The sequence below is a fragment of the Balaenoptera musculus genome, chromosome 4 (assembly GCF_009873245.2).
Source record: "Balaenoptera musculus isolate JJ_BM4_2016_0621 chromosome 4, mBalMus1.pri.v3, whole genome shotgun sequence".
Lineage (NCBI taxonomy): Eukaryota > Metazoa > Chordata > Mammalia > Artiodactyla > Balaenopteridae > Balaenoptera > Balaenoptera musculus.
In genome coordinates, this window is record NC_045788.1 from 95,783,362 (window position 1) to 95,811,171 (window position 27,810).

At 38.6% G+C, this 27,810-nt stretch overlaps 1 protein-coding gene across 4 annotated transcripts; it reads right to left on the reverse strand.

Moving 5' to 3' along the window:
* Positions 1 to 27,810, reverse strand: CEP97 (centrosomal protein 97). 4 transcript variants are annotated; one of them, XM_036851067.1, is made up of 12 exons: positions 27,710 to 27,810; positions 25,409 to 25,551; positions 24,561 to 24,647; positions 24,279 to 24,455; positions 23,262 to 23,363; positions 20,604 to 20,717; positions 19,886 to 20,052; positions 13,955 to 14,119; positions 10,552 to 10,685; positions 9,353 to 10,127; positions 5,800 to 5,875; positions 1 to 4,417 (listed from the first exon to the last, which is right to left on the reverse strand). In XM_036851067.1, the coding sequence occupies exons 1-12, from the start codon at positions 27,750 to 27,752 to the stop codon at positions 3,713 to 3,715; spliced, it is 2,688 nt and encodes an 895-aa protein (XP_036706962.1). In that variant the 5' UTR covers positions 27,753 to 27,810; the 3' UTR covers positions 1 to 3,712. The 4 variants fall into 4 exon arrangements, with proteins under 4 accessions (XP_036706962.1, XP_036706965.1, XP_036706963.1 ...); XM_036851070.1 differs by lacking the exon at positions 24,279 to 24,455 and having other exon boundaries at positions 9,353 to 9,950; positions 24,489 to 24,647; XM_036851068.1 differs by lacking the exon at positions 24,279 to 24,455 and having other exon boundaries at positions 24,489 to 24,647.

Consider the following 27,810-nt stretch of genomic DNA (forward strand, 5'->3'; position numbering starts at 1 on the left):
GCTCGAACCCGTGTCCCCTGCATTGGCAGGCAGATTCTTAACCACTGCGCCACCAGGGAAGCCCTTGACTTTTAAATTTAATATGGCCCAATAGGTTTGATCAATGAAAACAGTGTCACTAAAAATGTTTAGAATGTTCCTCACAGACCTTTTCTGCTTTATTTCATAAATGAGGGGGTCATATACTTAAAAGTTAAAATATTATAACATAATAAATATTCCTCAATAAGGTACGTGGCAAAATAAAAATATATATTAAACAATTACTTTTCATTTACAAGTGGGAAATTGATCAGACTTATTTTATATTTTCCCTTTTTATGTCTTAATTGTCCAGAAAAAAATTTTTTTTTATATTTTATATTATTGTTATAAGTCCAACTCTAAGAATTGATGCCCAAAAAAACGACCAAGGGAGATAGCATGATATCTTCAGTCCATCTTGTTTCTGAAAATACTTATTAAAAGTGGAACTAGACTTGTCTTAAGTAGATAACAGAAAAATACACTATTATGGTGTTTGTATATTTAAAATAATCCAAAACAAAATAAAAGAAAAATCCACACTCAAGAATGGCACCCACATTATTCAAGAATAAAGTATTCTGCATAAATACTAACAACTGTGTGGCTAAATATTTTCCGAAAAACATGCATATTATAAGGCCTTTTATAATTGAATTTATAAAAACCAAACTGTATTGTTTATATATCAACTGTCATGATTGAAGCTTTCTGCACACCAGGAGAGTTAAAACTTTAACATCTGTTGTTCTGTAAAACTGAAGATGAAATATAATCAAACTAGCTTTTCACTAGAAAATTTTATATATCTCAGCAATCTGTTATACTTCTTGTCATCAAAAAATAGACTCCAAGATGCAGTTATTCTTTCAAAATGTTAGTTTCTACTGCGTTACTCTTTAAGAACCATTTTAATCAAATCACATTTCTTGGAGAAAATTCACTCAGGGTTCTGAATGAATCAGTTGTTTTCTACAAGCAACTCTGCCTTGAGTGGTAGAGTTCTAGCTCTCTTAGAAGTATTTTTTCTCTTTCAAAGAGAATGAAAAATATGTAGAGACTTTCTTACTGACTTACTAAATGTAAAGAATAATAGAAAGTATATAATAAAATTTTGGAATACAATAACGCTTAAGTTTCCACAGTTTTTTTCTATAAACTAGCTATAACCTCATAAAAGTCATCTAAGTTCTCTGTGCTTTAGTTTCATCTTTAAAACAAAGAGATTAGAATAGACAATCTCTAAGATTCCTTACAATTCTCACATGGTATGATTCTGTGCTTCTGAAGGAATATTTAATTGATATATTGAATGTCCATAAATCAAGAGAACTGAACTAAAATAGCACAGCTGAACTAAACCTCTCCTATTAGAAAAACACAAAGACTGTGTTAAAACTCAACTTCTCAAACCTTACTAGGCCCATTCCCTCTTCAGCCAGACCAATGAATAGCCCAGAGTTAAAACCAAATATCTTAGTTAAATAAATTATTTTAATTACACTGTGCCAGCCAGGTCTAGGCTGGGGGTGTAGTTTACATTATTTTCATCCTATTTACATTCAAGATAATCTGTACAGTTAAGGTTGGGGGCTACTTAATATTCTTGCACTTCAAAACCAGTGAAGTTAAATACAGCAGAGTATTAGTCATTATCATATTCTGTCAATTTCAAAATAAAAGTATGTTGAATACCATTTATGGGCTAGAAAAACAACACAAAGGTAAAAAAGAAAATCTTGCTGGCAAATGCTGATGTTCAAATGAATTCAGTTGTGTTTTGCCAGTTCTCAAAAAAAGAGAAGAGGGAGGAGATGTCAGGAGAAACCTACTTAGGTAATACTGAACCATGACATTTCAGGAGCTTTTATGAGAATTAATGCACCATGAAGCAGCACTTTGGTACTAGTGCAGTGCAAGTTGGTTTTCCTTTGTCTAACTATGGACAGCAAATGAGGCACTTAACTGTAAAATAGAAAAATAGGGTAGATTTAAGAAGAAAATTCAAAATCATTCATAAAAGATAATTAGCATTATTCAAAAAGTTAAAAATTCTATTTTTATCTAACATGCATTCAATGTTATACATGTTTTGCTAGGGAAAATCCTTTGAATGTAAGACTGCTATTTTGTTTATGAGACAGAAAATCTTTCCTTTGCAAGAGATTCTGGATTTCTGAGAATGAAATCCAAGTCTTTTCAACCTGAGTGCTACATATTTATAAACCGAGAAAAATGCATCTTACCCATACTGGAGAAAAGTTTCTAACCATCAACAAAGTATAACATGCGATCCCTGACTTTATTCTTGGAAGGACCAGCTTTTATTTTATATAACTTCAAAGAAGGGGGCCTAGTGACTGTAACTGAATAATGAATACATATTTAGCACCTAAATTTAGAGAACAGTTAAGTATTGCCATAGTTTTAAATCACTGTACGTCCACAGATTGGGGGGAAGTCAGATATGTGTTGTTCAATGATATCAGAACATTCTCAAAGATTAAAATATCAAGCTTCCAAAAATTATCCTTGATTTGCGAATGCATCTATCTATAACATTCAAACACAATATTATCATTTCTTCCTGGAGTTACAGACATATATTCTTTTAATAAGTAAAGAAATAAATGAGGTTTATTTTTTCTTTACCACCATTAAACTGTCTTCCGAATGCGGCACTTTTTCAGAAATTTAGATAGAAAATAGTCCTTAAAAAAATGTCATTCATATTCTACCACTGGTATTATTTTAAATGTTCTTTTCTATGAGGCAGAGGTCAAGAGTGAAGTAAATGATCATGGGCCTCTGCTGAAAAACATAAGCAAATATAAAGCAGGAACAAAGAAAACGAACATTAATTTCTGGCAATATATTGGCACATAAGTGCTTATCTATGGGGTCAAAAAATCACTAAATGAAAAGATAATAAATGTTTGCTGTGACATTATTCCAAGAGAATGGAGCCTATACCTAAGAGAAATAGTCTTGTGTTGCCTCTTTAAATAAGCTTGACTTTAATTCTGGATGGAACACTTTGCTTCATATGTTAAAACTGATACATGGCATTAACTAAAGTTTTCCATGAGACAATTTAATCACCCCCACTGAAAAATCATATAATCTTATCTCTTCTCCCTATTCACTTACTAGAAGGCTTCCCTTGACTCATAAGGGAGGAAAAAAGGCTTAAAAACACATGTTCTTACTCCAAGGAGGATGGCAAATTTCAGTAGTTCACAATCCTTACATTTGTCATTTATGTTCACTGTAACCAACTGCATTCCTCACTACATAATTAATTTCCTCACACACAGAAGAATTAAAATTCTCTTATTTATATCTTTAAGGTAAAATTTTCTATCTTCTTTAAGGTATTCTAGTTTATTTTTGAAAGGAAATGCATACATAAAAACACAGGAACACTGTTGATTCAATTTAGTTGTTAATAAAGTGCACGTGGCTTTCAATATGAATATTGTTTGACACATTACAGCTTAAGTAAAAAGCTAACTAAATCAAAATGAAGATTCAGCTTAGTACCTAAGATGTGGAAAATATGAGACAAGAATATAAATTCTATATAAATAGTAACAAAATTGGGAGAAATATTCTTCTTTCCCAAAAAAAGCCAACTGAAAATATTCTTAAATGAAGTGGACTTCTGCTTCCCAAACAACCAGACATGCTACACAATAATACCAACATGCAATACCTGAAATGTAGAACCACATTCTGACTGCTGCCCTTGAATTTCTGCATTTAATTCACAATTCTCTGGCGTCTGATTGATTTCATCTTGCAAAGTAGGAGATACGCCATGAGCGTCATCTACAGAAGCACTGTCAGACAAGACATCTAACTTCTCAGCGGAACGAGCTATGTGAAGCTTACTATCTCCCGCCCCTTCATCAAAACGTGTCCTCTCATCAGCATCATCTAGCTGTTGAACTGAAGTTAGATACTGTTCAAGCAGACTATTATCCTGCTCATCGTTTGAGCTTTCCTTACTCCATTCACCATGTTCTTCACTAACATCCCCTACATCTGACTCTTTGCCATATTTGACTGTGTCAGTGGAATTCCCCATTACGGAACTTTCACTGCCTTCTGTGGAACTTTTTTCAAAATCCAAAGAATCCTGTAAACGGTGAACTTGTTCTGTGAAGGAGGAATGAAAGCCAGAGTCTGGAAATTCTGGTAAGGATTTCTCTTGAGGAGCTTCATCAGGAGCAGTGAACCAATCAGAGTTTTGATCAGAAGAGAGCTCCTGACTTTGGGTGAATAATGGAGGGTTAGATGGCACCAGAGTACTTGATACAGGAGGAACATCAGGACGGCAGGAACTCAGATGCTGGTCCACCGTCTGCTGCCAAGCTTGTAGAGACCTTACCTATAAACCAAAGGATATAGTTTTACCACAAAGTATAAATCATGCCTGTTTTACAACTGGCCTTTGGGCATTTTTCCCCAACACTCATGAAGCTGGTAAATGGCAGATGGCATAACTGGAGTTAGAAATGACCTGACTCCCCTTATCCTTTCCATAGCACCCCCAGCCTAGACCTGGCTGGCACAAGTGGTTCACGTCCTTGGTAATAAAAGGTCCTCACCAGCAGAGCAGGGATGGGCCAAAGCAATTCTCTTCCTACTACTGGAAAAATAATCAGAAGCACAATAGCACATGTATAGCTGACTAAGGGGTAAATAAGGTACTCAGTAAGATACACTGAGGTCTATCTAATAAGACAGATTAAAGCCTATTAATATGAGTAGATTCCCTAAAATAAAAGTCTCATTTTAGATACCCATTAGCACATGTATAGCTGACTAAGGGGTAAATAAGGTACTCAATAAGATACACTGAGGTCTATCTAATAAGACAGATTAGAGCCTATTAATATGAGTAGATTCCCTAAACGAAAAGTCTCATTTTAGATACCCATTTGGGATAAGAGTTTTTAAAAACTAACAATATAGTATATACAACTCTAAAATACCTAAAAATACCCCAAGTTCTTGATAATATGCTTTTACACTTTTAAAGTATAATTAAAATCTCAGAATTTTACTGTAAAATCTGCAACAAGAAAGCAATAGATAGAATTTTTTAGTTTCCCTTTGACCATCCTCCAAGGTAATCACAGATAGCAGGTTGATATGTAGTCTTCCAGACCTTTTACTACGTATTTTCAAATATAATATTATAGGTAAAATCCTATTATAACAAGTTTGTTTATAAAAATACTTCCAAGGGATTATTATCAAGAAGTATTTGTTGGGATACAATAATAGTAAAACCAATGTTTTAGGGAACTGTCCCTAAAGTGTGCTACTACAGGATTCAAACTCCCTCCCTGGAAGTCATGTGTATCTTTTAGGACATGCATATTATAGCCATCACACACTATTTCAATCACCTTTCATTCAAATAGTCTCAAAAGATAAAACAAGATAGCTACATGAAACTTCAAATTGGGCTTTTTATTTCTACTGGAAAATTATAACAATATCCCTCAATTTAGTACTTTCCTTCAGTGTTATAGTTCTTTATCTCTCTGGTCAAAATTATGAAAATATTTTTCTTCAGACTAAATAAACTGTAACAAAATTCACTGTCCTAGTTCAGAGTTAGTGGCAAGGAACACAAACCACATCCTTAACCTTGTGAAAGAGTGCTTACTTTACCTGAAACTACTTACTCTATGATTATCTCAGGAAATCTAGAATTTTTCTTTGTTCACACAGTAGGTAATTCAGCAGGAGTGAGCTTACCTGGTTCCAAAGGAATCTGACAGCCTCTTCTTGTACAAATTTTTTAACACGTTCTTCATCTCTTTCTTTTCGTAATCTACGATAATTCAAAATCCATTACTGATACAAGAAAGGGTGCTTTGAATTGTACTTCTTGTTATGACGAATAAACATATACATTGTAAAGAGATTAATATTCTAATAACAGTCCTTTCCACTTTTAGAATATCTAAGTGAAACTTTAGTTTTAAGCTATGACTCAACATAGAAGGCAAATAAGATGTGACTGAAATTCAGATTATACTGGTTCTACAAAGGATTGCCAGTAATGAAAAATAAAATATTAAATGGCTCTTTATCTGGCCTCAATTTCCCAGCCAAACACACCAAAGAGGCAGGAGCTGCAGAAAGGATCAGGACCACAGCTTGAAACACCCTCTTCTAAGAGACTAGTAGGACTAATCACACCAAATTTCACATCTCTGTTTGCCTCCTGACATATTCCTTGCTATCAACAGACCTTCCCCTCATTCATTAAAGTTTTCACTCTGCGCTCACTGCCCCCCTCTCTGTCCTTAAACTAGTCAGAAACCTAAGGTTCTCTTAGCTGTCCATTATCTCTTAAACTGTCACCCCATTTTGTTCTGAACCTCTGATCTACTTTCTCTAGCCCCCCAAAGCCCTCCTACTGTGCCATGTGGGACTCCCGAATTATAATCAGCAAACTCCCATATACACTCAACCACTGTAGCTCTCTCAAGTGGCAGCTACTTTTTTCACTCATACATCAGGGTTAGCACGTTGCTTCTCACTGCTGTTTACAAATGATTCTTAACCTTCCTCCTTCAAGAACTCCAGCCATCCTGCTAAATTTCCCAAAACTCTTTTACAAGTACTGACCTCCCACTATCGGTCCCCATTCACTGAAGGCTCAGCACTAGTCTTTTTCTCTGCCCTGTTCCCCTTGTCATTTCTGGAGCTCTTGACATTCACATGGACGCTCTATCTAACAATAATCCACCCCTCATCACTCATCCTCAGTCACACTCTAGACCCAAGCATTTTTTTTTTTTAACATTTTTATTGGAGTATAATTGCTTTACAATGTTGTATTAGCTTCTGCTGTATAACAAAGTGAATCAGCTATACATATACATATATCCCCATATCTCCTCCCACCCTCCCTATCCCACCCCTCTAGGTGGACACAAAGCACCGAGCTGATCTCCCTGTGCTATGTGGCTGCTTCCCACTAGCTATCTAGTCTACATTTGGCAGTGTATTAGCTCAAGCATTTTGACTGCACCATTTTCGAAAATGATTTCAAGCACCAACACAAACCACTACGTCCAATCCTCCCAGTTCACTTGTTCTTGCCATAATCTGCAACAACCTGGACGACCAATCTTCATCTATGACCACCAAACACATGACCCCTTTCTCTTGTTTTTCCTTCTACCTCGTTTAAATTCTGAGATCCATCATTATAATCATTCCCCTCCCAAATGTCGTCAGCTCCTTGGCCCTTCCCTCTCTCCCCTACCATGTTCACCTGGAAAAAAACCCACTCCTGGCTGAACCATGTCCAAAATCAGAATGGAAGAGCTGAGAGTTGTTGATGAAAATCATACAGTCTGACCTATCGTTTTGCACTTTAAGTTTTTCCTCACCCTGTCCAGTTATCCTCCTCCATTCCCCTCATAAGTTCACTTTTGAGGTGAATACCCCACACCTCATACCTCTCTTAAGCCTCCCACATCCTCACCCCTCTCCTCACTTCCAAGTGCTGACCGCATCTTGAATGTTATTGGAAAAGGAGAAACAACCATCAGACAGGACTTCCCTATCCCCCACCTTCAAACCTACCACCTTACCTGCTCCTACTTCAGGCTACTCCCTCCACTTGTGCACTGGACCTCTTCTTCTCTCACCTTCTCAAGAACCTCCATCCTGCACTTCTCCTTTCTTTGCTCTGCACTATCAGTTCTTCCTTCCTTATAGAATCATTTCCATCAACACATACACCTACTCTATATCTCCCATCTTTAAAAAAGAATCTTAAGTCCAGATTCTCCTCCGGCAACCACCTACTCTCTTCTCTTCCTCACATCAACACTTCCCAAAAGTTGGCTACCCTCACTCTTCACCTCGCATTCACTACTCAATCCTTTCCAAACTGCCTTCATCCCACTACCCACTGAAGCTGCTCTTAAGAAGCTCATTGGGCAGGAAAAGGTTAACTCAACAGGACTAGGGTGTTTGAACCCCGCACATTCTAAAGACAGGACTAGCCTTGACCAGCTCCTGAGAGATACCCTCCAAGCCCTTGGAATATCCTGCCTGATAAGAGTATCTTTGTACATCTGGGACCTTGGTTTATGCTAACAGTGTACTTTCTGGTGAATACCTGTTTTGTTCACCTGAGACCCTGGGCCACAGTGCATCAGTTTGACCTTGGGTGGGGGCTGAGGTCTGAGTAGTTAAGGTCAGTCACATGGGCACTCAATGCCTAGGTGACTGACCCCCAATAAAAACCCTGGATGCCAAGGCTCAAGTGAGCCTCCCTTGAGGTTCACATACTTCACATGTGTTGTCACACATCGTTGCCAGGAGAATCGAGCCCCATGTGAACAACTGCACTGGAAGAAGACAACTAGAAGCTTGTACTTGGTCTCTCCTGAACTCTGCCCTGTGTGTCTTTTTCCTTGGCTGATTGTAATCTATATCCTTTCACTCTAATAAACCATAATCATGAACATAAAGAATAGCTTTCTTGAGTCCTGTGAGTCCATTTTGCAAATCATCAAACCTGAGGATAGTCTTGGGGACCCTCAACACAGTCACCAATAACCTCCAGCTGCTAAATCTAACACACAGTTCTCTGTCCTCTTACAGCACCTCTCTTCTGTCCTGAAACACTTCCCTGTTGGAGCTGGGAAACACACTCTCCCAGTTCTCCTACCACTCTAGCTGTCCCTCCTCAGTCTCTTTTATTGCTTCCTCCTCTCCCACCTGATAGTATTAATAAATACTGCTGGTTACAATACTAATACTCAGAATAAATCTATGAAATCCTAATTTTCCTGAGTTGACAGTCATAAAAACATGTGAGCCATGGAATGAACAAATAATTTCCACCATAGCCCCCAAATTTTAGCCCCATTTAAGTCCCTGCTATTTTCTTTAATTCTTATGTCACCTACTGGGTTCTATGTAGACTTTCTCATCTTCTCATTTTTATACTTAAAATTCAGTTTTTCTACATTTTCTGTACCTTCCGTGTTTAGGTATACAGATGTCCATAAGGCATGCATTCATTCAAAATTTACTGCTATGCTGCATCTATGTTCCAATTGCTGTACTAGAGATGAAGATGCATATGGCAGTCCCTACACTCAAGATGCTTTCAGTATATTGTAGGAGACAAACCAAGAGTGGCAACATGGTATGGAAAGTGTCCCGGCCACAAAAGCAGTGATTCAGTGTTCTGAATCAATGCTAAGAATCTGACACTCCCAAACCAACAAAACAGCACCCAAACTGTAAAAGTCCTAAACAGGGACTTTTCACCCACCTCCTTATTTCATCAGTTAGGCAGACAATGTGCTCCTGCATCCGGCGCAGCCGGATTTCATAGCGTACATCTTTAGCTTGTGGGTTGTAGTTTCTGGCATAAAAGCCCCGCCAATAGGCCTGAAGCTTGGTGGCTGCTTCATTCAATTTCTGAAGGGCAACTTTATTTTGTCCCAAAGTAACAGATCTGTGGGTTAAAACCCTGCAAGGAAGTTTCTCTGAAGCTGTTTGAGACATGGTTTCTTCACTGTCTGGCTGCGTATGGAAGACATTGTGTCCAACTGACTCAGGAAAAGATGTAAGACTGTGGGTGTCATCCTTTTTGATGGTATTGGTTACTGTTGGCTCAGAACAAGGTAATAGCCCATCTTTCTCATTTACCTCTGTACTGATAGCACTTTTTGTCATCTCAACAGAATTCTCATTTGCAGCCCAAAAAGCCTTTTCCCCTTCCTTATCAGAGCCGCTGTTTTCCGGACATTTCACAGATTCATCTGCAGCACCATCATCTTCTAGGCCCAAGTTAATGTCTTGCAGCCTCAGCTCAACTGTAGGTGATACTGGAGAGAGTCCTGACGCAACTGGCATAAAAGTAGACTCTGAAGAGAGAAGACTACAGTTTAACTTGTCTTCATCTGTCTGGATGTCTTCCAGGTGCAGGTCATTTCGAGAATATCTTGTAGTGTGTACAGAGGCTGGAAAGTTATTCTTAACAGCATATAAATGGTCATCATTACTGCTTATCCCAACCCAAGAATTGACCTGGATGACGGGTTCTAAAAGAATCAACAGAACATCATTTAAAACATTAAATATTTAAAGAGGTGTTTTTTCAGTTGGATCCTTTTAATGAACTCTAATCCCTGAAATATAGTAAAGTGCAATGAAATGCTTTCAGTAATTTCCTCCAATATGCCTAAAACACCAAACCAAATATTTTTAAGAAAATGAATTCTTGCAATGGTCATAAGAATAATCAAAGTACCAGGTTTCTTCAAAAGGTAGCAGTCCTCTGAACATTTTCAAAAATTAGACATATAGTAGTTATATATGTCTATCTGTGTATATACATATAAGATCCAAATGTTCACTTAAGCTAACAAGTAAAAAATTATGAAAACATGTACTTTTTTTGTTTGATGATACCAAACAGATCAAACAACTTGGAGAAAAAGGATCAGAGATCAATTAACTTCTTACCACTTTCCTGGACTACCTGGCAATCTTGAATGGGGCTGGAATGCTCCGGTACAAGGGATGCCCTTGTTTCAACAGGAGCAAGAGAAGACGACTCTTCATTTTGGCTCTGGTTCATCAACTGCCTCTGGTGAAACCTAAAAATCAGTAACATCTGATGTGATTTGACGCAAACCAAAAACAGAAAGCTTTTTCTGCTTCCTTTGAAGGGTAACACTGTCAAAAAGGTAGAAATTTACAAGTTTTCAAAGTATATACCTTTGAAAGGCAAGAATATAAAATGGGAAAAAGACAGTCTCTTCAGCAAGTGTTGCTGGGAAAGTTGGACAGCTGCATGTAAATCAATGAAGTTAGAACACACCCTCACAGGGGAATTCCCTGGTGGTCCAGTGGTCCCTCCACGCTCTCACTGCCGAGCACCCAGGTTGGATCCCTGGTCGGGGAACTAAAATCCCACAAGCCACTCAGCACAGCCAAAAAAAAAAAAAAAAGAACACACCCTCACACCACGCACAAAAATAAACTCAAAATGGCTTAAAGACTTAAACATAAGACAAGATACCATAAAACTCCTAGAAGAAAGCATAGGCAAAACATTCTCTGACATAAATCATACCAATATTTTCTTAGGTCAGTCTCCCAAGGCAATAGAAATAAAAACAAAAATAAAAAAATGGGGGGCTTCCCTGGTGGCACAGTGGTTAAGAATCTGCCTGTCAATGCAAGGGACATGGGTTCAAGCCCTGACCCATGAAGATCCCACATGCCGCGGAGCAACTAAGCCCATGCACCACAACTACTGAGCCTGAGCTCTAGAGCCCGCAAGCCACAACTACTGAGCCCACATGCCACAACTACTGAAGCCTGCACACCTAGAGCCCGTGCTCCACGACAATGAGAAGCCCGTATACGGCAACGAAGAGTAGCCCCCGCTCACTGCAACTAGAGAAAGCCTGCTCACAGCAACGAAGACCCAACACAGCCAAAAATTTAAAAATTAATTAATTATTTTTAAAAGCCATAAAAAAAAGGGACCTAATCAAACCTACAAGCTTTTGCACAGCAAAGGAAATCATAAAAAACAAAAACAAAAAAAAAAAACCAACAACAACAAAAGAAAAGACAACCTACAGACTGGGAGAAAATATTTGCAAACGATGCGGCTGACAAGGGCTTAATCTCCAAAATATACAAACAGTTCATACAACTCAACAACAAAAAAACAACCAACCCAATCGAAAAATGGGCAGAAGACCTTAACAGACATTTCTCCAAAGAGGACATACAGATGGACAGTAGGCACATGAAAAGATGCTCAACATCACTAATTATTAGAGAAATGCAAATCAAAACTACAACGAGGTACCACTTCACATGGGTCAGAATGGCCATCATCAAAAGTCTACAAATAACAGGGACTTCCCTGGTGGTCCACTGGTTAAGAATCCACCTTCCAATGAAGGGGATAGGGGTTCAATCCCTGGTCGGGGAACTAAGATCCCACATGCCACGGGGCAACTAAGCCCATGCGCCACAACTACTGGGCCCTCGCGCTCTAGAGCCTGTGTGCCACAACTAGAGAGAAGCCCAAGCACTGCAACTAGAGAAGCCCACGCACCACAATGAAGACCCTGCGTGCCACAACTAAGACCCAATGCAGCCAAATAATAAAATTTAAAATAATAATAAAATTAAATTAAAAATTTTTTTTAATTTTTTAAAAAAGTCTACAAATGACAAATGCTGGAGAGGGTATGGAGAAAAGGGAACCCTCCTACACTGTTGGTGGGAATGTAAATTGGTGCAGTCACTATGGAAAACAGTATGGAAGTTCCTCAGAAAACTAAAAATAGAATTACCATATGATCCAGCAATCCCACTCCTGAGCATATACCCAGACAAAACTATAATTCAAAAAGATACATGTACCCCTTGTTTATAGCAGCACTATTTACAATAGCCAAAACATGTAAACAACCTGAATGTCCATCGACAGATGAATGGATAAAGAAGATGGGGTACATATACACAATGGAATACTACTCACCATAAAAAAGAATGAAATAATGCCATTTGCAACAACATGGATTCAACTAGAGATTATCATGATGAAGTACATCAGAAAGAGAAAGACATACATATGATATCATTTGTATGTGGAATCTAAAATATGGCACAAAAGAACCTATCTACAAAACAGAAACAGACTCACAGACATAGAGAACAGACTGTGGTTGCCAAGGGGGAGGAACGGAGGGAGAGAGATGGACTGGGAGTTCCGGGTTGGTAGATGCAAACCATTACATTTAGAATGGATAAACAACAAGGTCCTACTGTACAGCACAGGGAACTATATCCAGTCTCCTGGGATAAACCATAATGGAAAAGAATATAAAAAAAAGAATGTCTATATGTGTATAACTGAGTCACTGTGCTGTACAGCAGAGATTGACACAACATTGTAAATCAACTCTACTTCAATAAAATAATTTTTTTAAAAAAAGCAGAAAGTATATACCTTTAATAACCCCCAAATTACAAAGTCTCATTTAAAAGCACTGGATAGAAAAGGTTAAGAAACTTATTTTTCAATCACATAGTCAGACACCATCATATGCATATACACGCACAAACCTTCAAAGGCAGGATCTCTGATAAAAGAAGTGACTACTAAATGCTTCTAGCTATACCCTTTTTTTTTGGCCGTGCTACACAGCTTGTGGGATCTTAGTTCCCCAACCAGGGATTGAACCTGGGCCCTCCTCAGTGAAAGTGTGGAGTCTTAACTACTGGACCGCCAGGCAATTCCCAAACTATACTTCTTTTTTTTTTTTTTTTTTTAATTTTTATTTATGTTTGGCTGAGTTGGATATTCGTTGCCGCGTGCGGGCTTTCTCTAGTTGCAGCGAGCGGGGGCTGCTCTTCGTTGCGGTGCGCAGGCTTCTCATTGTGGTGGCTTCTCTTGCTGCAGCGCACGGGCTTAGTTGCTCTGCGGCATGTGGGATCTTCTCGGACCAGGGATAGAACCCACATTCCCTGCACTGGCAGGCGGATTCTTAACCACTGCACCACCAGGGAAGACTCCAAGCTATACTTCTTAATGTTAGTATTTTAAAACCCATATGAAACACCCACATTAAGGGACAAACGCAGTTTTTTAAAATCCCACTCTCCCATGCTGCTTGGCTCTCCGCACTGAAGAAATGATTAGCAATGCAGTTGCTGGGGAGCAAACTGGACTGCACTGCAAGGTTCGGTTCCCCTACAGACTGCTGCAGTGACGAGTGGCCCAAGTGCCCAGAAATGTGGGCCGCAGCACTCGCCTCAGTCCTACTAACCCTGCAGGAAAGAGTCAGAGGTATTTTCACTTGTGAATTCATCAGCCACTACAGATAAATGGGCTCACCTCTGCTTGCTCAGAATCTTCTCTAGTTTGGCATCCTCTGCAGTTTGAAGACCCAGCGTAGAAGTGAGAGGACAGACTGTAGCCAGATACTGGACAAGCTGGATGTGCTGGCCAGGCCGATACGCTCTCCCCTTGCCTTGACTATACAGCCATTCAGCTTTTAAACTGGAATTGAGGGACATAAAGAAGAAGGGATGGCACTAGGGTAGACAAGATACATTTTTAAGCAATAATGACTCTTCCTTCTTAATTTACCTTTATAGCATCTTTGGATATTATTCATAAATAAAATTCACTCAAGTTAAAAAGAAAATCTATCCTTCTGATTCATTCTCCTTATTATTACAATGTTTTAAACCTTTTTTCTTGCTTAGGAGCACTTCCAAAGATTTGTACTAATGGCTCCAAATATTTTAAAATTATTTTCAAAGAAGCAATGAATAGTCCCTCCATTCACTATCAAACTGAAGTACCTAAATACATAAATTGTGTTTAAATCCATTAGTTCATAATGATAGGTTTTTTTTTTAAAGCTAATTGGTCACAGCTGAAGGATGCTAGTGAACTACCAACTCATTATTTTTAAAAACTGGTAAATAAAGGAGACAAATTAAATATTATTAATTCTACCTTTCCTATATAAACTATACCAATGACCAAATAGTTACTTCATAGAAGTATTCCAGCTAATAAAAAAATTAATGATAGAATTAAAATTTCACCATTTTGCAACTCATTTACTTCATAGAAGTATTCCAGCTAATTAAAAAATTAATGATAGAATTAAAATTTCATCATTTTGCAACTCTCAATGAATTAACGGATTTAGGCACTGATCATTAATAGCTACTCCTAACACAAGAGACAACCAGACACCACGTGCCTCTCAATAGAACCCACAAAGTAGTCCTTCCCCCAACAAAAATCGGATCAAACCTCCATATCCAACTACCAATTTACAGGAAATACAGAAGGAGAGGAGTATGCCAAAGGACACGGAGACACAGCAATTGGCAAAATAAGCACAGTGGGACACTCTATAGGACAAATAATCTGATTTCTTCAACAACCAAAAAAAGAGAAAAGAAAGCAAAGAAAATAAAAAGAGGAGGGCCCCATAGAGAGATTTGAGAGCATCATCTTGGACCTCCAGCCAAGTCGAGCCTTCAAACAACTCCTGCCCCCTGTGATCTCACCACAAGATCCCAAGTGAAAACTACCCAATCAGCACAGCCAACCCATGGAGCATGCAATGACAATACATTTTTAAAACACTGAAAAAGAGAGCAGGAAAGAAATTTATTTAATATATCAACCAATTACAATGTATGGCCTTATTTGGATCCTGTTTCCAAAAATCCATTACAAAACTGCATTTATGAGGACTACTGGAAATGTAAGCACTTAACTAATATCTGGTGTTATTATGGAATTATTGTTAAATTTTTTGATAAGTGATAATAGTATTGTAGTTATTTCTTTAAGAGTCCTTATCTTTTAGAGATGAAATTATATGTAATCTGAGACTTGTTTCAAAATAATACAGGAAAAGGGGGCGTGGGTGAAGGTATAGATGAACAAAGTTGGCCATGAATTGAAAACTGCTGAAGTTGGGTGACAGATTCATGGCAGGTCATTACACTACTGTTTACTTTTGTAATATGTTTGAATTTCTTTTTAATTAACATGCTTTTGCCTCAATTTTATCATTCTCAAATCTGCCCATCAACTTGAAGTTAAAGTTGCATCATTTTGGCATACTTTGTTTCTTTGTACACCATTTAACTCAGCATTGCAAATAGTTTGAAAATCACTTCTAATCCACAACCATTTTCTTCAATCTTCATATTAAGGTATCCACATTAGGCAAAAAACTGTATAGTCCAAAACTGTTAAGCCACCCCAGATGTATTATAGACTGAAAAGAAAATGGTTCTTTTGATAGCTGGTTAAATAGTGCAGAAGAGTCTTGGTGCAGTAAAATGAGTTTAGTTTTCTATGATGTGCCAGTGTCACAAGAAAGGAGAAACTGTTTTCTAACAATGAGATATAAAGTATGCCAAACTGATTAACTGAAGTCATGTAACAATAAAAATTTTAATACACTTAATAAAAATAATTAGAAGTATTTCTTCCATAGACACATTCCTGTGGATTAAATAAAGCTCATTCAGAATCTTCATGAACTCTACTCTAAGTTTCCATAAGTTCTCCTGCCAAGCAAATGGTTTGTTGAGAGGCTGTCCCTAAAAAAGGTCCATTAATAGAGGACAATCCCCAACTTTAATAATAGCTAGCAAGCGACATTTTCAGATTATAGATGGTTTGTAGTTTGGGAGGAAAGAAAAGTGAAAGTAAAAGGATACAGAAGGAGGCTCAGGTATTCCACAGTTTAAGTGTGTGAGGTGAACCACGAACTGTGGAGTATCAACTACTGTAAGATCTGTTTTTCTGCCTTTGCTTCACATTCATCAATAAACACACCATTACACAAGTTTATTAATCCACACAATATTTTCTTAGGTAAAAAAAATCTCTCTGCCCATTCAAAGACAAAATTAAAATTAATTCAACTCTAACATATTAATTTCAAATCACTGGAATATGACTTTTCTCTTGAAATTAAAGGAACAGTCTACATTTTATAACAGGGATAGCAACTACTGAGAGAATTTAAAACTGCTCTTTCACCTAATTAAAAAAAAAAAAGGAATAATGGATGAAATGATATCTGGTATTTGCTTTTAAAATATCCTAACCAAAAAAAAAAGTGTGGGATAGATGAAACGAGATTGGCAAAATGTTGATAACTGTTGAAGCCACATGGTGGGTATTTAGGTGTTCATTATGTTACTCTACTTCTGTATATATTTTAAACATCCTTTCAAAAAAAGAAACATCTCCAAAATTCTGCTCCCTAAGTTCTGATCTGTAAGCAACAGAGGTGTAGCTTGGTACTAGGTCCTATAAACAGTAAAACAGAGATTGAAAACAAATTCAGAAAGAACTCCAAATACGGAGGTGTTACACAAAGGTCCTTCCCCAGGTGTGCTTCTCTCTGAGAAAGCCCTCAGCCAAAGCACCACAGCGGTGGGTGACTGCTCAAGTTACTTTTTTGGGTGACACACACACTCAAGATCTGGTTACCCAAGGTCATCAGGGAACTTGGGACACTTTTCATCATGGAGAAAAAATTTAACTTGGTTGTTCTTAGCAAATAACAGGCTGGGTAGATACAAAAACTAGAAATTCCTTCCTGCCTATCCTTCAGGGCAATTCCAAGGTTGACCAGAAAAATGCTGGAACACTGCTCAGGGTACCCACTGATTTTTCAGTCAATAGCTCTCCCTTAGAATACTTCCTCCCTCCAAGACAAAATACTTCCAGAGTTGTTTTAAAACATGGGAGCACTGTTTACAGACTACACAGTTGTCTCAGACATCAACTGCAGCAGCATTTTTCTCAACCACCTAGGTTCTTTGGTTTGAATAGAACTCTATTTACCCACTCTTCTATGCACTGACATTTGGGTTGTTTCCCAAATGTCCCACATAGCTCCCAAATGTTTCGAGCTATTATGAATAAGGCTGCTACGAACATGCTTATATACATGTTTTTTGGTAGACATAAGCACCTATTTCTCTAGGGTATATACCAGAAACCAAACTGCTGGGTCATAGTGTATTTGTAAGTTCAACTTCAGTAAATACTGCCAGTTTTTCAAAATGGCTGCACCATTTACTAGAACAGTGTATGAGAGTTCCAATTGTTCTACATGCTCATCAATATTTAGTATTGTCCATCCTTTTAATTTTAGCTACTCTGGCGGGAGCTGGTTGATTTGAAGCCTCCATAATAAACGAGGAAAAAAATAATCTTTCTGAATTATCAAAAAAATCAATATAGTGGTTATCTCTAGTGGGGAGGGGAGTTATGATGAGAGTGGGGCAAAGGAGATCTCTGGAGTGCTGGTTTTGTTCTAGTCTTATTTTCAGTGATAATTATATGGGTATTTTTAAATATTACGTTTGAACTATTTCTGAATTATATCATACTGTGAAATTTTTTTTTAATGTGGGGGGAAAAAGAATCTGTCTGAGAAAGGGTTGCTATTATGCTACACTCCCACCTCTTCCTTCCTCCCATACTTTAGTGTAGAATAACCCCAGAGAGAGAGAGGCTACCCAAGTAAAAGTCCACTCTTCCCTACCTCCTGAAGAATCTGAAATTAAACATCTACAAAACATTATAGAGAAAGTTCCAAAAAAATACAAATTCACCTTAAAGTCACTTGGGTTAAAACCATTTCCACAGTATAGAAACATAGCCTTTGCATTATTATTCATCTATTCAACAGATATCTTCAGCTTTTTAACACTAGCTTTAGTTTCTACAAAACTCTTCAATCCCCAGTCCCTATCCTTAAGTAATAATGACAGTTATCATTTATTAAGCAACTACTGTCTGACCAGTATTATGCTATATCCATTATCTTTAGTTCTCATAGCATCCTTGAAAGCTAGGTAGTTTCAGCCACATTTTACAGATGAGAAAACTAAGGCTCAGAGAAGTTATGGAACTTGTCCAGGCCACATTGCTAATGGGCGGCAGGGAAAGATGTGAAGCTTTCTCTTGTCTCTCCTGACCAGGTCTCATTCTCTTCCCAGGTCTCTCTTTATACCAAAACCTTACCTCTGCCCATCTCACCATGCTGCTGCCATATATGAAAATGTTGCCAGTCCTACTCCCACAGAGAAATCTGATAACGTCTTTCTTTCTATTAAAGGAAGATCCAGAGAAGATAATCCAAGTAAACCCATATTCCAGCTTTAGAATTACCCACAGTTTGAAATAAAATAAGGTATCTGAATACAAAGCAACACTCACTGCAGGAAAAAGGAAAAGCCACACTTTTTTGTAGGCAAACCAGAGCTGACATACGTCCCGCACCCTACACCAGCACCACCACTATGTAGCTCCTGGTTGCCATTCCTCACTGCCCCACACCCTGTACAGCAACTAGATGAAATAGCAGGGAGAAAGAAAAGGAAAACCCTGTCAGTAATCTACCATTCCTTCTGCCGTCGGGAAACCCCTCAAGCGACTATCAATCTGTAGAACAGAAGGACAAAAACAGCGAGGAAGAATGTATGTGTTGAGTCCATGAATGCAGGTGTGTATGCAGTGAAAGGAAGAAGAGAAATGAGGCAGAGTGAAGAGAATTAAGTCATCTTGACTCTCACTATCCTCTCTAAATCCACCCCTTCTTGTCCACAACCTAGTTCCTTACCTCCCCTAAAGCTCTGATTCTACTGATCGTGTGCCAGCGTCCAGAAGACCCCATCATGCAGGGGTCCCAGCTCCAAGCTGCAGAAACCATCAAAGATCTAGAGAAGGGGGAGTTCCCACTTCTGCTGTTTCACAGGTAGAAGGTGAGGACCCATCAGCATGTCTGCTACCAGTTCCAAATTGGAACTCTGCACGCATTTTCCCAAGGTCACTGTTATAAAGAGTAGTTGGGTACTAAGGTATTATTAATACTGCCTTTACAATATGATGGACAGAAGCTTTTGTGGGATTGATCTGAAATTCTACACAGCATCTATAACACGGTTTCTATATAGAAATGCTCCAAGCCCCAAACAATCGATTAACAAAAGAATTTTTAGAAATCAATTTGTTGTATCTTGGGCAAGAAGTTAAACTCACTAGCCCCAACCTCTAAGGTTGATATTTATTTCTTATCCTTTTTTAGAAAGGATAAAAAATCCTAAATGAACAGCACAGAGTCTGCTATATGATGGTACGAATGATCTTAATTTCTAAATGCACATTTCAAGAAATATTCAGTTTATTAATCTGTAGTAAGCTAGAAATGGGCTTTTCAATTAACTCCCATGATCAATGTGATGTTACAGAGGTCACGTTCACCTTTCCTTCTGCGAAATCACATATCCATCTAGGACTCTGAGGTTTAAGCACCAGCTGACGATGTATGGCCGATAGTCGAACCCTGGAATGGAAGGTGTTGCCATCACACAAGGATTGTTCATGATCGACAACTGTTCCAGTTCAGTTAAAGATGCCAGAAAAGAGATCTGGAACAAAGGACATCTTTGATGAATGAAATGGACTACTCCGTGTCAAGCGCAGGGCTTCCACTGATTACACATCTTTGGCGGTTTGAGAATGTACCAATTTCCCTCTTGTTTTGAAAAGTGACAAGGAACACTCTTATATTACCCACTGACTTCCAAAATTCCAACAATATGGCCATCTGTCCTTGCTGCACAAAGTCCCTTAGAAAGCACTGTTTCCTAGCAAAGAGAACCCTATTTTGAAAATATAACAGCAGCCAGAAAAAGGTGCACAGTGTACCTTATTAACCCTGTTAATGTACATGTCCCTCTACCAACAATTACTTCCCAATGGAGTGCTAAGTACAGCATTACAAATGAAATTGTCTTAATAACCCACTGACATTAAGTAAAAGTAGAAAGAAAAATAATGGTCTTCTAGAGCCAAGTGTTTCATCCTGATAACAGTTTCTTCCAAGATGTTCACAGTCTAAAGTGAGCTCACAACCCTTTCCTGCATCTCTCCTGACTTTCCAGCTTCCCAGATCCCATAAGATACCCTCAAATTTTACCTCATTTAAGTCCCGGATTTCATTTTCTGCCAAAGAAAGTATAGCAAGACATCTGGGTAGATAAGCAGGTGCCATTCTAAGAGAGGTGATGATATTTCCATGTAAAAGTAGGGTCTTGAAAGTAAAAAGAAAATGCATTACAAATGAAAAGATTACAAATAAATTGGTCTATTTTGATAAAACCAAAATGGTGTGTACAAACATGAAGTGATCTGTTTTATTTTACTTCTCATCACACACAAATCAAAGACTGTTAATGCTGTAAGGGTCCTACGTGGTCTTCTGGTCCAACTCTCCTTTTTCACATCCACATTCTAAGCTCAAGAAAGTTTAAAGACTTGTCCAAGAACATATGCTTAGTGTAGGCATGTTGTGAGATCTAAGTTATTAAAACTTGAGCAATTTCCAACATACTTGCTCATTTCCTTTTAAAACATCAAAACAGGGGGTGAGAAAAGTGAAAGAAAACATTCATTAAAACAATCAGGTATAAAGCAAATTTTCCAAGAGAGAGAGAGAACCCACAAACCATAATTTGCAATTATATTCTCTTGGTAACTTAAAGCTTGAGGAAGGTTGAATGTGCTTAGAGATGGTGCTGACTCAAATTAAGTCAGCAACAATGAAGAATAAAGCAAATACTCCCAACACCCAGGATTTTTTTTTTTTTTTTTGGCTGCATTGGGTCTTCATTGTTGCATGTAGGCTTTCTCTAGTTGCAGCGAGTGGGGGCTACTCTTCGTTGCAGTGCACAGGCTTCTCATTGTGGTGGCTTCTCTTGTTGCAGAGCACGGGCTCTAGGCACGCAGGCTTCAGTAGTTGTGGCTCTCAGGCTCTAAAGCGCAGGCTCAGTAGTTGTGGCACAAGGTTTAGTTGCTCCGAGGCATGTGGGATCTTCCTGGACCAGGGATCAAACCCATGTCCCCTACATTGGCAGGTAGATTCTTAACCACTGCGCCAGCAGGGAAGTCCCAACACCCAGGATTCTGATAAGGTAATCATGCCTCCGTCCCAGAAAAAAAAAGTTCAATCATTTTTAGTTCATTTGAATTCTCTTAGTATCTGGCTACATCAAATTACTTAGAATAATTGTTGCTAAAAATGATTTCTGCTAACAGTATAGTGAAATTTGAGCTAATAATACTGTTTCTAAGGTTAATGAATTCATCTGATGCTAATAATATCCAATGGAGCAAAAATATGGAAAAAGCCTACACATGTTGAAGCTGTGGTGCCAACTGTTACTTATTTCAGTGGTCCCCAACCTTTCGGCACCAGGGACCAGTTTTGTGGAAGACAATTTTTCCACAGACCAGGGTGGGGGTGGGGGGGGGGGTGGGTGGGATGGTTTGGGGATGATTCAAGCGCATTACATTTATTATGCACTTTCTGTTATTATTATGTTGTAATATATAATGAAATAATTATACAACTCACCATAATGCAGAATCAGTGGGAGCCCTGAGCTTGTTTTCACTTGCCACTCACTGATAGGGTTTTTTTTTTTTTTTTTAAATTTTATTTATTTATTTATTTATTTATGGCTGTGTTGGGTCTTCGTTTCTGTGCGAGGGCTCTCTCCAGTTGCGGCAAGTGGGGGCCAATCTAAATCGCAGTGCGCGGGCCTCTCATTATCGCGGCCTCTCTTGTTGCGGAGCACAGGCTCCAGACGCGCAGGCTCAGCAATTGTGGCTCACGGGCCTAGTTGCTCTGCGGCATGTGGGATCTTCCCAGACCAGGGCTTGAACCCGTGTCCCCTGCATTGGCAGGCAGACTCTCAACCACTGCGCCACCAGGGAAGCCCACTGATAGGGTTTTGATATGAGTCTGCAAGCAATTGATTTATTATGGTCTCTGTGCAGTCAAGCCTCTCTGCTAATGATAATCTGTATTTGCAGCCGCTCCCCAGCATCACTGCCTCAGCTCCATCTCGGATCATCAGGCATTAGATTCTCATAAGGAGCACACAACCTAGACCCCTCGCCTGAGCAGTTCACAGTAAGGTTCGCGCTCCTATGAGAATCTCATGCCACCGCTGATCTGTCAGGAGGCGGAGCTCAGGTGGTAATGCAAACGATGGGGAGCGGCTGTAAATACAGATGAAGCTTTGCTCGCTCACCTGTCGCTCACCTCCTGCTGTGCGGCCCGTTCCTAATGGCCCAGGGGTTGGGGACCCCTGACTTATTTGATTGCATTCCGCTCTATAAAAAGTGCTACAGGCCACAGATTTTTAAAATTAAAGTGAGGTTAATTTTGATAATTTAGTAGTATCTATTACTAAAAAAATAGCAATCTTGAGTGTCAAAAAACAAAGTCAAGTTCAGGAATGTTTACTCTCAAGCCCACCAACATGTTATGTACTATATAACTGAAGCTGCTAACGTTGGCTGATTGGGCATGAAGGGAATTTCATCATGTTTGTTGGATGGTAAATAAGAATTAACCTTAACTACAACAACCAGTTTTAGTTAAAGTAAATCAATTATAGAAATTAACAACAAAAAGTTCCATACTTAATTTCTGGTACTCTAATAGAATTTTTATCATAATGAACACTATCTGTTCTTCATAACAGCAGGCTGATTTTAGATCAATTAGGTTACTTTCTCTTGGTATTTTAGTATAAAATTTCAGAAATGACATTGAAAACACACTTACTTTCAGTGATGCCAATTTAGATAGATCACCTATCTGGGGTATGTTATTGTCTGATAAATCGAGGTGTTGAAGAGCTGTGCAGCTATTGATTTGTTCCATGGCCTATTACAAGAAAAGGATCACATTATTTCACGCACATGAAATCAAAAAATGAAATTCTTCCCTACTTCCTGTGGCTGGGCCTCTTGCCTCCTGTGCGCATCATCAGAAGCAGAGGAGCAGGGCTTAGCAAGAGAAAAAAGAGGCAGTGCCAAAAGAATCTGGCATATTGCTATATAGCTAGTTTCTACCTTCATTATCTCTCTAAGAGTAGAGTCAGATATTTACAGCTTAAAGAAACTTTTAGTGATGACACGTGACAGTTGGTATAACATAGAGTTTACAAGTTAACAATGGAGCCAAACTGCCTGGATTCAAATCCTGGCTCTGCAACTTCCTGACTGTGTGACCTTAGGCAAGTTACTCAACTTCTCTGTACTTCAGTTTCCTCATCTATATAATAAGCATAAAGACTGTACCTACCTTATTGGCTGTCATGAGATTGACTAAGTTAAAACAGTTAAGGTGGTTAGAATAGTACTTAGCATATAGTACATACTCAATAAAAGTCAGTTATCATCATTTAATCCAGTTCCCTTACCTAGCATATCAAAAAATAAGACACAGAAATATTTATTAACTTACCCCAAATTATAGAGCAAATAAGTGGTAGCAGCAGGACTAGAATCCAGACCTCCTGACTTTTAAAACAGTATATTCTCCACTGTACCATTAAACATGTACATAAAGCTTAATTCAGCATGAATTTTCAAAATGAGATTTTCTTTTTCAGTTTATGTTAACTGAAATTACCTCTGGGGAATGGGAGTGGATACTTTCACTTTTTATTCTATTTATTTCTATACTGTTTAAATTTCTTTTTCACAGCAAATACTTTCGTGAAGTAAAAAAAAACAAAAAACAAAAAACCTAATTACTTAAAAAAAAAAGAAAGAAAGAAAGAAAGAAACAATTCACCTTGAGATTATTTCCTGTCAAATTCAGCCATTCCAAATGTACTAGCTCCTTTAGGCCTTCCACACAGCCAATGCTATTATGAGGCAAATTAAAGAAACAATTCACCTTGAGATTATTTCCGGCCAAATTCAGCCATTCCAAATGTACTAGCTCCTTTAGGCCTTCCACATAGCCAATGTTATTATGAGGCAAATTAAAGAAACAATTCACCTTGAGATTATTTCCGGCCAAATTCAGCCATTCCAAATGTACTAGCTCCTTTAGGCCTTCCACATAGCCAATGCTATTATGAGGCAAATTTAACACCCGGAGTTGGGTCAGTTTGGCCACACCCATCATCCGCACCAGCCGATTATTAGCCACTGACAACTGTGTAAAGAAAACATACCATTATTCTTAGGAGTAAAATATAAATATTACTTTCACATTAGGGTGGTTAAAAAGATTTATTTATATGGCCCAACATTCTCAAATATACAAACCCAATTTGTACTTTTCACATATATTGTCTAAAAATTCTGCAGTGCAACTATTAGTTTGTTGTTGTTGTCATTCCTAAGCAGTGGAAAATACATATAAAGCTGAGCAATCAGACCTCCTCCAACTACTAAAAGAAAACATCTTTAACACAGCAACTACTTGAAAATGTAAACTCCACAATAACAGAGTCCTTTCACTATCTCCATCAAAATCTAGAACAGTACCAGACACATAAGGGCCCAATAAACATTTGTTGAAGGAATGAATTAATCAACTCTTTACCCCCACCATGAAATAAAAGGTTATCTTAACAACACAATATTTTGCCAACATAAAATGTTTTCTTTTTTAACAAATGCTCTTTTTTCTAGTCTACTCTAAAGGTAGCAAAAATGTGTTCATCTTCAGGAGAAATTTAAAAAGCATCACTTAATAATCATCATGTAAAAATTAATTTTTTAAATTTTTTCTTAAATTATTTTATTCATTTATTAAATACATTTATTTTAGTTATTAAAAGTTTTAAAAATTTAAGGCAATATTTACTGCTTTCTAGGCTTGCAGAGTTACTTTTTGTTATCTTACTCTTTTATTTTGTATAATAATAAACTGGTCTTATATAGCTATTTTCCCCACATAGCAATACCTACCTGTATTAAACGTTTGCATTTCTCAAGATTTTCCAATTTAATAATCTGATTTTTATCTAGAATCAAAGTATGAATATCAACTTCATAGGGTAAGTTTGGACTTAATTTCTGTAGCCCCTGTCCTGACCAATTGACCACTGATCCTTGAAAAGAGAAGGGAAACTGTTAGAAAACACAACTACAACAGCTGAGCATAGGGATAAAATTATACTCATAAAATCTTATACATTTAGAGTTAGAAAACACTAGAGCATAATAAATATCAAGCTTTAAAATCTAAAGCAATCGATTTCTAAGTGACTACAGATTGAAATTATTCATTTTCCTTTAGAAATATCAAATTATACCTAGATTTGTGATATTCTACTCAAGTTTCTTTTCTTTCTTTTTTTAAATTTATTTATTTATTTATTTATTTTTGGCTGCATTGGTCTTCGTTGCTGCGCATGGGCTTTCTCTAGTTGTGGTGTGTGGGCTTCTCATTGCGGTGGCTTCTCTTGTTGCAGAACACAGGCTCTAGGGTGCCCAGGCTTCAGTAGTTGTGGCTCGCGGGCTCTGTAGTTGTAGCTCGCAGGCTCTAGAGTGCAGGCTCAGTAGTTGTGGCGCATAGGGCTTAGTGGCTCCACGGCATGTGGCATCTCCCTGGCCCAGGGCTCAAACCCGTGTCCCCTGCATTGGTAGGCAGGTTCTTAACCACTGCGCCACCACGGAAGTCCCTCTACTCAAGTTTCTTTGATATAATACTTTGGAATTCTTCATATTTAAATGTGAACTATTACTTCCATATTTTGTGCCTAAGTAATGACAGTATTTTTTAAATGTAACTAATCTTTTGATAGAGACCAACCTGCTTACAACCTATCAGTATATCCTAAAGTGCCCAAACTATTTTGAAAATCAAAGTATAGTTAATGTATCTACAAAATGGAAATAATATACCTGATTCATTAAATTGATGTGGGGATGAAAAGAGAAACCATATGAACAGCACTTAGTCCCATTCCTGGCACACAGAATTCAATAAAGTAATTTGGTATATTTAACAGACGTTCAAATCCTGGCTCCACTAAGCTAATCACTGTGGTATCTTGGGCAAGTTATTGATCTCTTTTGGGCTCACTTTTCTACTCTGTAAGATGGGAATGATAATAATACCTGCCTTATAATGTTGTTCTACAGAGAAAATGAGATAATTAAAAAAAAAAAAAAGGCACTAAGAACATAGTCTTGCTCATATAAAAAGTGCTCTATAAATGTTAACTGCTATTATTAACAGTACATTGCCATGGTGGGCTGGAGGTGGAGTTTAAGAGCTGCAGATAGATTTTGATATCTATCACAGATAGATTGTGCGGAGGGGAGGGCCAGAGAAACTGCCAATTTCAAATTTCTACCCAGATTAAGATTCCTGCGGGAAATAATTATGCGAGATTGCTCTCCTGAAGGGTTTCAACCAACGTTTTTCCACTGTCTAATGGCTTCTAGCATTTGGGGCGGGGAGGGGGGGCGGTCATTCGATTCTGAGAATTTGGTGAAAGCTATATACCGTCCCAGGAAAATGCATAGCCTTTGCACACAATTCAAAGGGATCAAGAGACCTCTTAGACTCTTCCTCCTAGATAATGAGCCCCAGACCTAAGCGGTGGAGACGGGCCTTCACCCTCAGCCCTGACCCTGACCCAGAGCCTCCGAACCGTAACCAAAACAAAGGAGCTCCGCTCACACAGCACCTACAAAAGCACCCACGCCCCGCGTTCCGCTGGGCAGAGACCAAGCTATACCCCAGGACCCGGTCTGCAGAACAAGGGGTGGAGAACCGTGGGCTCTGGATAACCCCCAGATTTTATCACGGCCACCAGACACTTCCAGGAAAGGGTCCAACGTCAATCTAGAGAGCTGTGTTTGAGACAGGGTTTTCTTGAACGTTCTAGGAATCCACGGGAAAGGGGGAGATCCTGCAGCTTTCACTTGGGCACCCAGAATTCAAAGTAAACATCCAAGAAAGGTTACCGCGGCCAGAAACCCACCGCCCAGTCATCCTCAGGAGCGCGGGAGCAGCGCGAAGGTCTCTTGGGGTTTGTAGTCCCCCGCTTGGCCCTCGCCGCGACGCCGGAGAGCCAGGCAGCGCCCAGGGGACTACAACTCCCAGAAGGCAGCGCGCCTCCGCGATGCCCACAACCCCACATCAAAAGAACTGGTCCAGAATTGCACCCCTAAACCCAGTCTTCTTCTCTCCACCAGGCAACTATAATTCAGTTCTATGGAGTAAACCTGGGGACCCAGGGGTGGGGATCGCCTTACCTTCTCCAAGAGGCAAAGCCGCGTCGACGCGCGCCACCGCCATACTTCCCGCTTGCTAATAATACCAAGCAACCGTCCTCCGACTGCTCGGTGGAACTCGT